We start from the raw sequence: 15,133 nt of genomic DNA on the forward strand, positions 1-15,133 counted from the left end.
GCATGTTATCACATACCTGCCACAGAAAATATCATGTACATAAATACCTTCGAAAATGCTTTCTCTGTTTAAAGATTACTGTGTTTTGATGCCCGCTATGTACAAGTTTCCAAGGTCAAATGCATATGTTTAAAAAGGAACTGTGTGAGCTACAGTGCAATGACTGTTAATCAAATTTCCTATACTTTTCTCTTGGGTGCAATGGAAAGTTTGCAGTCTGCTCAACCACTCCAGCATATCAAAAGAGAAACGGTTATTTTGATACCCCCTAAAAATGACAATGCTACTTTTCTTGTGGTTTAAGGATTAGACTTTTTAGGTTTGTGTCAGTTCATGAAACCTTTTTTTCCCCAATAACACAGTTCAAGTTTGCAACTCAAGTAACTGATCCATGAGACCCAGGATGATGTAGCTAACAATTAGACACACATGCCCAAGTTTTTATTCTCTGGCACCTCAAACAGAACCCGCCCATGCACCGATTCACTAATAGCTTAGAGGAAAGAGAGCTGCTACTTTCATCACCACAACTGCCACCTTCTGCAACAGCCAGGGATTTTTTTGGTAGCCTCCTTTTCAAGCACTGCTCACGTCTGATACTGTTTTGAGGGTGAGATTTGGTGAAGTCAGCCTGAGCTACTCAGGGAAGTGCTAAAGTGAGGCCCAGTGTCATCAATGAGTTTTGCATGCAAATACCACCAGGCGCAGGTACAGACATTTACATAATGCAACTTGCATAATACTGCCACTATGTACACTGTTAAGCAGACTTGACCATGTGTTCAGAGACTAGAGCAATGGGTGTAGCATAAAAACCTGGACAGTCAGCCTCAAGCATGGTGGCAAGACTGCAATTATATGACAAAGCTACGAAAGTAAACATGGTACCATCACATACAAAGGCACTAAAGGAATCTGGTACATAAACAAATTAGTGAAATGTTTATACTAGGAGCACTTCCGATTCTATTCCTGTAGGCTTAGCCACCTCACCCTCCAGGGAGTCACTGCCAACAAAGTTCAGCAGCATTCCTGTGGAGAGTACATCCCGATCCACTTATCAATACCTGCAGCAGTGATGAGGTTTAGTGGCTGTTTGGAGAGAGGCTTTACCCCTTTCCCTACCAAAACCCAGGCAGGAACCTTTTCACAACTCTTTTCCTTAAGAAACTTTTAACAAAGGGGAGAGGGGTGGAGAGACAAAGATTTCTGCATAAAGGGGAAAAAAACTTGTGTTCGATATAGTTTTTGGAAAGCCATTTCCAAACTATTCTGTAGTTTATTGTGAATCAAGAGTGACTGTTTAGTAGAGGCTTACAGAATCAGGCCTTAAGTTTGAATGAAATAATAAATTCACAGATTATCTCATGTGACCTCTTGTATATCACACACAATTAAATTTCACCACTGTATTGAGCCTAATAACTTGTATGTGGCTAAAGTATATCCTCCAGAAAGGAATCTAGACTTGATTTGAAGAGATGGAGAATCCACTTCTCTTGGCAGTTAGTTTTACGAGTGAGGGTGATTAACCATTGGAACAATATACTTAAATTCTATTTGGAATTTGTTTGGCTTCAGCTTTCAGCCATTGATTCTTCTTATGCCTTTTCAGCTATCATACAGAGTGTCCTAACACCCAGTATTTTCTCCCTGCAAATGTATTTACACACTGTATGCTCTCTTTTAAGATGAGCTAAACCGATAGAAATCTTTAAATTCCTAACGCTAAGGTATTTTCTCCCATCCTCAGATGTGGCTCTTGTGCATCCACTCCTATTTTTCAAAATCTGTTTAAAAAATATGGACAGAACTGTACACAGTAATTCAGCATCCACCTCATCAATGCTCTGTAGTGGTAAATCACTTCCATACGCTTACTCACAACTTCCTTGTTTCTACATCCAAAGATTGCATTAAAACCTTTGCGCTACAACATTACACTGGAGGCTTACGTTCAGTTGCTTGATAACTACAACCCTTGCATCTTTTTCAGAATTTGTCTTCCAGGATACAGTTACCCATGGGTAGGTACGGCTGTATTAAAATATTTTGTCTGAATGGGCCCAGATTACCAAGCAACCCAGATGACTCTGTATGTCTGCCCTATCCTCATCCTCATTTACCAGTCTGCCAAACTTTGTGTCACTTATCAGTTAGCAGCAGCGATTTTATATTTACTTCCAACTGACAGATGAAAATATTGACTCGCTTTGGGTCTACTATTCATCCCTGTTGAATACCACTAGAAACTCCCCCATGTGATAATTCACCATTGCCAACTACTGAGAGCTCTTTCAATTAGCTTGTTATCCATTTAACATATGCTTTATTGATATTGTAGAGTGCTTATTTTTTAAGCTCAGAATGTCATGCAGTATTAAGTCAAACACTTTACAAGAATCTAATTGTATTACATCTATACAGGTTTTTATCTACCAAGTTTGTAATCTCAAAGAGTTAATTCTATTTTGTTTGACAAGTTCTATTTTCCATAAAACTTTGTTGGATGGCATTAATTTCTATTTCTATCATTTAATTCTTTAACTGAATCCTGTATCAGCTTTTCCATTATTTTGCCCAGGATAGATGTCAGGCTAATCAATCAAGAGTTACTCATGTCATCTTGCCTGTCTTTTTTGACTATTGGCTCAACTGTATCCCTTTTCCAGGCTTCTGGAATATCCCTTGTATTCCCAAATTTATTCAAAATGATCAACCAGATATTGCCTTAGCCAACATTTAGGACTTTTGGATGCAATTTATTCAGCACTTGCTAATCAATATCTCTAGCTGTCATAATGAAATCCAAAATAGAACTCCCCCACATTGAGTACAATAAATACTGCAAGTGTTAGAAAAAGCAGTCTTACATGGAAAAGAACAATGACAACTAACTATTGGATTCCTTTCTTCTTAAACAGTTGCTTTCAACTATTTTTAAAAAAATAAGCAAGCAAGCATTTGGGAGAGTCAGGACATTTCAAAGGGCATTAGGCACAGAATGAAAGTCCATAAGAGTGGACTTTTGTGTCTCTGAAAAATCAACCCTGTTTAAAAGCTTTTCATGTTAAAATTCTTTGTACATCTCAGCTTTTTTTAAAAAAGGTATACGTGCATTTTTTATTCCTCATGCATTATTAGTTACTGTCTGTATTAACATTTGTTAGTATGAAACTGTTCATGCCTTATTTTAACAGCAGAAGATATTTATTAAAAGTTGCTTTTCTAAATTCCTGCTTTTCCAGTGGTATGTGAAAACAGGCTGGGTTGAAACTTGGACAAGAAGTTTTTAAACTGGGCTCTGTTGCTTCTTCCTCACCAGTCCAATCAAAAACAATTAATTTTCTGTCAACTATCTTTATGTCTTTCATTTTTAAATCGTGTTGGGATGTTTTTTAGTCTTAGCACTCCTCCACAATTCTCAAATAAAAATCAGCTACCAAAAAAAGTTAAGTAAACAAACCTGGGACCTATGACCTCAGTTCTTATTCCTGGCTCCCTCATGTCTCTGCTGAACAATCACTTCATCTATCTGTTTCGCCTCTCACCATTTGTCAGTCTTTTGGCTGTTTTGACTGTAAGATCTTTGGGGTAGGGACTCTCTCTCACCAAAAGTTTGTACACAATGTGGCCCTTATCTTGCCTGGCAACCAAAATTCTGGCATTTCCTACGTTTGGAGTGCTTGACTTTGCAACATTAATGTTCTTTTAATGGAGTTTTGTGTATAGCCTTCAATTCTAAAGTGAAGACTATACAATAAGTAGATCATTCCTTGAGTTTTCATAGCCAAGGATGAAAGTTGGAGGACCATACAGCCAAGAAATTTAACTCCATAAATAAGAATGAAATGTGTTTATTTCGAGTTGTAAACAGAGATACCAGATGCACAATGTCTGCTCCTGGTATGTAGCTGTAATTCATTAAAAAAAAATTAATTCCTTTTAACTTCCTTCATTTTCCTGTTTGGGGGGTCTGACAGCAGTAGATGACAATACAAGATGAAAAAGCATAATTTGTTTCAAGGAAAGAACAGCCTGTTTTGCATTCTTGGGTTCAGGATTACATTTGATAAATTTATCGCAAAACAGAAGCTTAAGTGTAAGCTTTAGTCAGGATTGGGGGCAACAGATCTACATCAAAATTTATTTTTCAAGTGAACATTTGCAGGTAGTTTATACAGGAAGCAAGATCACAGTAAATGGCAGAGTATGGTGGAGTTAATGATCTATGCACAATAATTGCAGTTAGTCTGCAAATGAATGACTACAGCAATGGTGAAATGGTTTATATCATGTAATAGATTCCTGGGTGGCTGTTACTTAGAGGTACTAGAACCCCTAGCTTCACCCAATAATAAAATCAGCCTATTCATAAAACAGCAGTTTTATGATTAAGCTACTCTGGGTGGCTGAAGCACACAGTTACTTTGTTCTTTACAGCTAATCAAACACACAAGTCAGTAATGGTACATTGAACAGTGTCACTTCTGTACCAACATCCCTTAGAGCAAGTGATTAAGTAGACATCAATCTGTAGGTATAATACAAAGTAATCTTAATCGGACATGGTCAAAGGATCTATGTCTCAAAGCCCTCTATTTAGCAGCAGGAGATTATTTATGCTAGTGTTGTATTCCATTGTCATCTTTTAATCAAGTCAATCTTTAGTATGGCTATGTTTCAAGCTACATGAACGATCAGTCACAGCATGTTGTTAAAGTCACTTGTTTCTATGAAGTGCCTGATGGATTTCTATGAACATTTTCTAATGAGTAAATTACATTTTTAGAGAAGCACATATAATTATGCTATTGCATAATAAGCCACAACAGCTTCCACATGTAGTGGACTCATCTCCTTTACAAATTATAATAGAGGCTCTTTATAATAGTACTTCTGTAAGAAAATAAAAGCTCCTATCTTAAAATGGGCCAATTTAAAATAAAAAAAAATATCAAGGAATTGCTGTAACCCAGTTCTCCCCAGCACAGCATGATGGTAGACTTGGATGCATTTCTCACCATGCACAATCCAGCACTTGTATCTGAAAGTGAAATGTATACTCCAAATTGCTGTTTGTGCTTTCTGCTTATCGCTGACAGTTTAAAAATTAAGGGGCCTATCAACAGTGTAGAAGTCTAATAATGTTTCTTAAAGGCATGCAGATATCCAATACTTTAAAGCTTAGCTGCTTCAGGCCTGCCTTATTTGTACTGAAATTGTGCACACAACTCAAAAATTGCACACGGAAATGCATCCAATCAGTTATTTTAATGTATAACTGTGCACCTGCATCAGCTGAGCATGTCAAAGTCTCCCCTTCACATTTTCTGGAATGCAGTCCTTGCACACTTTACCTGAAAATGAACACAATTTACCACTTCTCTCTCAAACTGGCCACCAGAGATTTTCAATAAGAGCTGCAAACTTGTGTTGAATTAGAGTGGAAAAACAGCTCTCCAATTCTATACTGCTGCTGTGAAGTGGCATTGCTGTTAACGGAGCCACCACAAACATGGAAGTTCAGAATGTTTTATATATTCTTCAAAATCAAAGAGTGCATACGTACAGCCAATACAAACAACAGTCCTCAGGACAAGCTTCACGACATCGCAATAAGCAAAACGAGTAGCTTTGAAGGCTGAAAACACTGTCTTTAAATTTGTCTATTGTGCCTAAGAATTAGGAATGATCTCCAGTTAAGAGGGACAAAAAAAACCAACATTAACATATTTCCTGAAAGAGAGGAGTGACAACTACAAAAATTAAGCCACAGTTCTGAATTCCCTTGGCTTTCTTGTATTAAGAATTGCAATATTAAACATTTTAAGATTGTAAAATGCCATTGTTAAGTATGCAGATGCAAACATGTACAACTGTATATATATTTGTTAGCTGCCAAGGCAAGATTTTTATAATTCAGGTGTATGTGCACAGAAGATATAATCCCTTTATAGTGTACTGGTGAGGAGACACTAAATTTGCAGAATGGATTTCAAATTGTACTCCACTGGCAGCACTTCAGGAGAAAGTGAATTAACATTGAATACTATTATCAGGCATCTTACTTAAAATTTCATGTTTTTAGGGAACTACATTATGGTATACCAATCCCTGTTATGTACTGAGCACTACCTTGTTCTCTAATGACACAGGTCATCAATTAAAAATCATTCCACATGTGAAAACATGCACACAAGTTTGGTGCTTAATCTGCACATGCAATTGCTATAGGTGTGTGTGTAAATTAGGGGACTGCCAACACAAAGAGACAATTCTGATAATTTATGCATGGAATCCCCTCGTTTGAAAACATGGGCCTCAGTGTGAAAATAAGAAAAAGCTCCTTTTATTTATTTGCATTCCACAGACTTCATGGAAAGATACGTTAGCTTCCTTGCAAGTAAATGTAAAGCTTGTGTCTAAAGGGGAAACATATTCCCAAGTTCTACAAAGTGAAAATTCTCATTAGACGCCTTTCCTGCTTGCACTGAAATTAATAGCAAAACCTCCATGGGAGTGAGGCATTCTAAGGGATTATTTTTAAACCAAGAATAGTGGATGGTTAATTTTTAGAGTGTGGATTCCACAGAGATTAAGCAGTAGTTTGCTCACACCTGGGTGTTATCATGAGTGTGAAATTACAGGTATATACACTATGAACGTGATTTATAAACTTCATGCTTTGCATAGTTTTTATATAATAAGAAGTTACACATTCATTCACTCCTTTTCTCGTTTACACAGGCTCAGAGCTGCCCACAATTATTTGCCACTCCTTCACGTTCATGGCATGGGTTCATAGGTCTTGCAGTTCCAGTCCTCTTCAAACTTCTCTTCAGAGTCTTTCCATTGCATCCTTAGTCTTCCATGTCCTTTCCTGCTGTCCTCTATATTTTTAATTTTATACATCTCCTAGACATCAGAATACTTCACTTTCTACAAGTCTGATGAAGCATTTCTTCAGATGGCATAAAAGTACATGAAAGCTTCATAAATGTCCAAGCAGTTTAAGGACATATTTCCATAATGGGAAAGTCTCTTACCTGAAAGATAGCTCTATCAGAGATCTCGTACCAGTAAATACAGGTGTATATAGAGTGTCTTCTTCAAAGAGGGTGGAAAAAGGGAACACTGCATTTGCAAAAGAATACCAGTCTTTTTGAAATGTTGTGAGTTTTCTGTCTCCAGTAGCTTTCTGTCCGACAAGCGGGTAATAAGAATTCAATTGACACTGGCTATCCTTTGCTTGGACTAATTTTTTGAAGGACTTGGGGGCTATCAAAATTAAGAACCCAATAATAGTGGGGGATTTCAATTATCCCCATATTGACTGGGAACATTTCACTTCAGGACGAAATGCAGAGATAAAATTTCTCGATACTTTAAATGACTGCTTCATGGAGCAGCTGGTACGGGAACCCACAAGGGGAGAGGCGACTCTAGATTTAATCCTGAGTGGAGAGCAGGAGCTGGTCCAAGAGGTAACTATAGCAGGACCGCTTGGAAATAGTGACCATAATACAATAGCATTCAACATCCCTGTGGTGGGAAGAACATCTCAAATGCCCAACACTGTGGCCTTTAATTTCAAAAGGGGGAACTATACAAAAATGAGGGGGTTAGTTAGACAAAAGTTAAAAGGTACAGTGACTAAAGTGAAATCCCTGCAAGTTGCGTGGGCCCTTTTTAAAGACACCATAATAGAGGCCCAACTTCAATGTATACCCCAAATTAAGAAAAACAGTAAAAGAACTAAAAAAAGAGCCACCGTGGCTTAACAACCATGTAAAAGAAGCAGTGAGAGATAAAAAGACTTCCTTTAAAAAGTGGAAGTCAAATCCTAGTGAGGCAAATAGAAAGGAGCACAAACACTGCCAACTTAAGTGCAAGAGTGTAATAAGAAAAGCCAAAGAGGAGTTTGAAGAACGGCTAGCCAAAAACTCCAAAGGTAATAACAAAATGTTTTTTAAGTACATCAGAAGCAGGAAGCCTGCTAAACAACCAGTGGGGCCCCTTGACGATGAAAATACAAAAGGAGCGCTTAAAGATGATAAAGTCATTGCGGAGAAACTAAATGGATTCTTTGCTTCAGTCTTCACGGCTGAGGATGTTAGGGAGATTCCCAAACCTGAGCTGGCTTTTGTAGGTGACAAATCTGAGGAACTGTCACAGATTGAAGTGTCACTAGAGGAGGTTTTGGAATTAATTGATAAACTCAACATTAACAAGTCACCGGGACCAGATGGCATTCACCCAAGAGTTCTGAAAGAACTCAAATGTGAAGTTGCGGAACTATTAACTAAGGTTTGTAACCTGTCCTTTAAATCGGCTTCGGTACCCAATGACTGGAAGTTAGCTAATGTAACGCCAATATTTAAAAAGGGCTCTAGGGGTGATCCCGGCAATTACAGACCGGTAAGTCTAACGTCGGTACCGGGCAAATTAGTTGAAACAATAGTAAAGAATAAAATTGTCAGACACATAGAAAAACAAACTCTTGAGCGATAGTCAACATGGTTTCTGTAAAGGGAAATCGTGTCTTACTAATCTATTAGAGTTCTTTGAAGGGGTCAACAAACATGTGGACAAGGGGGATCCGATGGACATAGTGTACTTAGATTTCCAGAAAGCCTTTGACAAGGTACCTCACCAAAGGCTCTTACGTAAATTAAGCTGTCATGGGATAAAAGAAAAGGTCCTTTCATGGATTGAGAACTGGTTAAAGGACAGGGAACAAAGGGTAGGAATTAATGGTAAATTCTCAGAATGGAGAGGGGTAACTAGTGGTGTTCCCCAAGGGTCAGTCCTAGGACCAATCCTATTCAATTTATTCATAAATGATCTGGAGAAAGGGGTAAACAGTGAGGTGGCAAAGTTTGCAGATGATACTAAACTACTCAAGATAGTTAAGACCAAAGCAGATTGTGAAGAACTTCAAAAAGATCTCACAAAACTAAGTGATTGGGCAACAAAATGGCAAATGAAATTTAATGTGGATAAATGTAAAGTAATGCACATTGGAAAGAATAACCCCAACTATGCATACAACATGATGGGGGCTAATTTAGCTACAACGAGTCAGGAAAAAGATCTTGGAGTTACCGTGGATAGTTCTCTGAAGATGTCCACGCAGTGTGCAGAGGCGGTCAAAAAAGCAAACAGGATGTTAGGAATCATTAAAAAGGGGATAGAGAATAAAACTGAGAATATATTATTGCCCTTATATAAATCCATGGTACGCCCACATCTCGAATACTGTGTACAGATGTGGTCTCCTCACCTCAAAAAAGATATTCTAGCACTAGAAAAGGTTCAGAAAAGAGCAACTAAAATGATTAGGGGTTTAGAGAGGGTCCCATATGAGGAAAGATTAAAGAGGCTAGGACTCTTCAGTTTGGAAAAGAGAAGACTAAGGGGGGGACATGATAGAGGTATATAAAATCATGAGTGATGTTGAGAAAGTGGATAAGGAAAAGTTATTTACTTATTCCCATAATACAAGAACTAGGGGTCACCAAATGAAATTAATAGGCAGCAGGTTTAAAACAAATAAAAGGAAGTTCTTCTTCACGCAGCGCACAGTCAACTTGTGGAACTCCTTACCTGAGGAGGTTGTGAAGGCTAGGACTATAACAATGTTTAAAAGGGGACTGGATAAATTCATGGTGGCTAAGTCCATAAATGGCTATTAGCCAGGATGGGTAAGAATGGTGTCCCTAGCCTCTGTTCGTCAGAGGATGGAGATGGATGGCAGGAGAGAGATCACTTGATCATTGCCTGTTAGGTTCACTCCCTCAGGGGCATCTGGCATTGGCCACTGTCGGTAGACAGATACTGGGCTAGATGGACCTTTGGTCTGACCCGGTACGGCCTTTCTTATGTTCTTATGTACACTAGACACTTCTAGGCTCCTGTTTGTTAGGCTGCTGTCAGGCAGGATATGAGACACTTCAGAGTTTTGTTAAATTCCAAGTTCTAATAGTAACTTGAGTTATTTGAGGCGCTTACAGAACAGAGTGATACCATGGCTCAGGTAGTACCATGGAACACAGCCGTATGATCATAGCAGCCAGTTCTGATGTATCAATAGCTAGCTAGCAACTTAGATTGTAAACGCCTCAAGGTAGGGATTGTCTTTGTATAGTGTCTAGTACAATGGGGGTATCTTTGTTTGGGGTCCCTTAGGTGCTACGGTAACACAAAAACTAATAAAAGCAACTTTACTCATAAATTGTTTAAAATGTTTTAAGTTTTCAGAGACGTTCAGAGGCATGGCCATTAAACAAGCTATGGCCTGAGGACACCAACACATTCTTCTGGCTTTCTTCTTTAGCCATAAATCATCTGTGCCAGCAAAGTCAATTTTGGTGGATAAGGTGTGTGACAGTTGCTCAGTGCACCAGCAAAAAAAAAAAAGGCCAAAAAAAAAAATACAACTCTTTCCCCTCCCCACAAAACAGGACAACATTAACGCTCATCCTCCATCGTTACCCTGCAATGCTGGCTTGTGTTTAAAATTGCACTTGTGAGGCTGCCTCTGCTTTTAGAACAGCCACAATGTTCCAATGGCCACAGCCACCCAAACATTTGCCTTCAGTCTCTCTTCAGTCCAAGTTTTTCCTGATACATCCTACAAAGCCATGAAAGTGAATTCTTCAGGCATCATATTTATCCCATGTCTTTTAAAAGACAACTCTCCCTTTCAGAATGCTTCCTATGTTGATCAGTCATTTGGTTAACAGAAGTTGAAGAGTTTCAGAAGGCTTCCATTAGTTACTGGTCCCTAAAGAGCAAAGCTGTAGCTTTTAAAATCCTTGTACAATCATGCCCCATCCTACCTTGCTGATCTCACTACTACCTACCTTCTTCCTTTGCACTGTTTCCAACCCGTCTTGCACTCATGCAAAAAGTGGAGACTATAATTGCTTTGCCCCTACCATATGGAACAGACTTGACTCTGATCTATCTTCATATCCTGTCTGAAGATGCACCTCTTCCTGTTTATGTCAGCTGTTCTGCAAGAAGTCTCCACAGAAACACATACATACGCAGAGGACACGTTGGGATTTTACTTGACCTGCAAGGGTAGCACTGGAAAATTCTGCTTATCTGCACAATGTAGGGCAGAGGCAACCATTTGATAGATAAGTAAATATCCATTCGCATTTTGATGATTATGGCAAGGGTGGAAAAGTAGATGGCAGCAAAAAAATCTACCAATCCAAACACTCCCTCCCCTCCTCCTCTCCCCCAGCCTGATTTAGGAATAACAAAGAAATAGAAAGGGAAGCCATCTTTTTAAGTGCTTCAGGATTCAGAGGTGTGCGAATAAGCTTCAATCTATTGCACATCTTACACTGATGGCTTCTGAAACTGGAATCCAACTAAGATTATATGGGTAATTGGCTGAAAAGAATAGGTCATCTACATATCATGCTTGAATATAGTGAATATATATGCCTTATAGTTAGTACTATTATTATTACTGCCTTATAGTAACATTACTATTATTACTATTACTAATATTACTGCCTTAGAGTGTCACTTTGTATAAATTCTCAGGCTTACTGACTCCAATCACTGGAGACTGAAAAACAGCAGAGGATACCTAGTAAATAAACAGTCTGACAATGTGGTTATTCTAAACATCAGTATTCCATCAAATGTGCTTCTCTGGAGATTGGTTCTAGAGACTAAAATGGGGCTGGAGGAAACAGCGTTGAGGTAAGGCTAGCAATTTCCTGATGCCGTACATAAGCTCTATCAAAGTGACTAACTGCAGGTCCTTTAAAAAAAATTAATTGACTTTGACAAAAGTAACTAAATGAACTTTAATCTCTGGGCTTTATTTAATTTTTTTTTTTTTAAGATGCTACATAGGATTGGTCTTTTTACGGCATAGAACTAGTTTACTACTAATTGTTTTGCTAGATAGACTTATTTATTTACATACAAAAAACAGTTTCCTGACTGCTGTTTCCCCAATGTTTAAGTGATCAAAACTTTAACAATTACATAGTGCCCAAAACATGAGGAGGCAGAAGAATCTCGCATCACTACAGCAGTAATATTTTAGTTCTATCCACTGGTTTTAGAACAGGTGCCTTTTTATACCATAGTATTAGTCAATATGTGACAATAAGGAAACATGAGATGAAATACATTAAATAAGTTAAATATGCATTAAACATCTCTGAATAACATTTCAATTCAACTAAATGAACCAACAGCAATGTAGCTTGGTCCCTTTAAGAGAACAAGGCACTGACCTTTATTCCAAATGGGTGTCATACCAGTCAATATATGCCTCTTAATGATGCCTAGCACATTCAGCGCTGCCACATACAATTCTTTTCAGCTTCTCACTATTAATTTAAGTGCCAATAAATTGTTAATTTGCACAGAGTTGAAGACTCTGACAAACTGTTAACTTTATGAGCAGAATGGTGGATCAACATATTTTACAGAAGTTATCAACCCCTCCTGCCTAACCCAGCTCCAAACATCCAAAAGGGCCAGCTCCAGCAGTGGAAGAATAATTCTTTGTTTGTTTTTTTAAAATGGACAGGGGGACAGCAACATGTACCAAGGTCTAAGAATGTTTAAAATGACATTTGCAATATGCCATTGTAGTGTTAACTCATGATTTTTTCCTCATTCCTTAATAAAGAACATTCTTTATCATTCATTCACTCATTGTACATTTTAAACTTTCAAGAAGATTACGTTATGTTATATTTGTGCAGGGGTAATTTAAAGGCAAGACCTGTGAGATGTCATACATTAATTTTTTTAAAACATTGTTATGAATAAATTTAATCCAATGATATGGCAGAACCATCAAGCCAATTTACAATCCTCAGCATGCTGCCTCTACAAGGCTATTTTCCCTATAATTACACCAATGATAAAGAACAAAACCACCAGAGCAAGTAGTCTAGTGCTGAGCCCTTCTTCCTTGACAGCAGTTGCAGATGCAGATATTGGGTTGTTCGTCTGGGGAGCCTTCCTCATCCGCAGACCATCTTCTTCCTACAGGAAGGAATCCTAATGATTAGTTTTGACCAAAAAATGCTGCATAAAAAAACCCAAATGAACAAACAAAAAAACCCCAAACCCCTTAATTAAGCCTATTAGATGAGTTTCTTTGGAAAGGCATGCAATTTTGATGCAGAAGTATGACAACTCGTCTCCATTCTATTCCTATCAGTCCATTTGAATGTGGATTAAAAAAAATAAATAAAAAAAATTAATTCATTCAAGAAGTATCCCACAAATATATATGTACAGGGGGACAGCAACTTTGAGGGCCTGATTTTCAGTACTGTGCACACAAGTAAGTTGTGCACATTTGAACACTATCTTGCTCTTATGAAGATGCCAATCACAAACGGAATAGCCTTGAATTACGAAGTAGCAATTTTTCTCAGGTACTTGAGCAAAGTATTTCCGTTTTTACTTTTCATATACATGCTAATATTAAATGACATCTTACTGATACTACTGGGAATTACTGGCACACATTGTCCTACAATCTTATCAGTGCTCTTGATCTAAGAAGAGTCAGGTTAGTGATTGGATGAGATACCTATATTACAGCTGCTGATGGAGGAGCTTTAATTTTAATTGGATACAGTATTCATTACTTCCTGACCTAAACAGTTGTGTAGCAGTGCTACAGGCTGTTAACATGTCAGAAAGACTGTATTCAGGGGTGGATAAAGCAACCCCTTTGTGCCCATACCATTCAATTATCAGAAGGCTGGTGTTAGGCTGTAGTTGAATGTCTCTAACACTGTACATGGAATTACAAAAGGCGTGAGTGTCAAATAGTTGCAACATGGAAGTAGACTCAAGTTTGGGAAAATAAAATTAAGCTATTTTTCAAAAGAGCATTTTTTAAAAATTAAATTCCTAAAACTTCAAAAATTCACAGGGCAAGTTGGCCATTTCCTTACTTTTGACTTATGTTTTTAGCATTTGCTCATTCCAACAGGATGTTCAGTCTGCAGCACTGCTCCTTAGGACCTGTGGAGTTTTGGTTTTTTTTAAACTAGAGTCTTATACCACTTACTATTTGCCAAACGAAGCAGGTCACAGATAGTTAAAGGTTTTATAGTTCATGTCTTAGGCACTGAAGGCCAGATTCTCAGACAAGTTAGAGACCCAATTTGCATGCACAATTAGGTTAAGTAGGAGCTACTCTGCACACAACTGTGCATCTACTGTATGTTGGAAGATCTGGCACATAGTATAATCTGTTATACTGAGGTACAAATAACTGTTGCTGTACTGCTGCAAAAGCAGACATTTCTGAAGGGATTTTCTGAAGGCAGGCCTAATACTAGTTATGTAATTGACAATATGGATCTATGTTCAGCTTAAAAAAAGAAAATGCAGAGCGAAAACTATTATGAAGGCTGGTGAACACGAGGACTAAGAATATGTACTAAGGTTTCAAAATGCTCTACAAGATTTTAACAGAACACTTTGCAAACGTTTGCTGCGAGCTTTCAATATGCTGTACTGAAGAATATTGCTTTACTGCTATAGGTGGACAGTCCAGATCCACAAAGGAAAAAAATGAACAAACCAAGTTCTGACCCATGTAACCCTGGCCTGTCACACTGCACACTATCCTCCAATTTTGGCTTCAATCTTCAGTTATTCTTCATGGGTCTTTGGTTAAAGCAAAAATCAGATCAAGCTTTCCCCTTATAATTGAAATAACTTAAAAGAAAGGCTCAGCATAGCAGTATGAAAAGTCCATAGTACGAAGCACACTTAACTTTAAATACTATGAGAGTTGTATTTAAGAAAGATTTATTTTTAAAAATCACATGGCATTTCAGTCATCTTGTGAGACCTGGGCAAAGTGAGATCATAATGAGAGACTAAACCAGCATCTAGCATGCTTTAAGAGACATAAAAATGGAGGAAAAACAAAACAGATTTTAAATGGTAAAGATTTATTTCACACTTAAACGAATATTAAAGCAGGATGAATGTACAATCTCTTTCAATGTAGCTGTGCCCCATATTTTCAGCTTTATAGCTACTTCTAGGCCTAGATCTAGAGAGCAATTAAAAACTGATTTAAAAAAAGTACTTCAAAACAGTGACAAGT

General features: G+C 37.9%; 1 protein-coding gene across 2 annotated transcripts in view; it reads right to left on the bottom strand.

The window, feature by feature from the left end:
• Positions 1 to 11,925: 11,925 nt before the first annotated feature.
• The window catches only part of VAPB (VAMP associated protein B and C), a 42,469-nt gene continuing 39,261 nt past the window's right edge, over positions 11,926 to 15,133 (bottom strand). For both annotated transcript variants that reach the window (XM_044986284.1, XM_044986281.1), the window contains one exon: positions 11,926 to 13,038. In XM_044986284.1, coding sequence (XP_044842219.1) covers positions 12,880 to 13,038 — 159 coding nt within the window. In that variant the 3' untranslated portion in view covers positions 11,926 to 12,879. The remainder of the gene's footprint in view (positions 13,039 to 15,133) is intronic.

Source organism: Mauremys mutica, chromosome 13 (assembly GCF_020497125.1).
Source record: "Mauremys mutica isolate MM-2020 ecotype Southern chromosome 13, ASM2049712v1, whole genome shotgun sequence".
Taxonomy (NCBI): Eukaryota; Metazoa; Chordata; order Testudines; family Geoemydidae; genus Mauremys; species Mauremys mutica.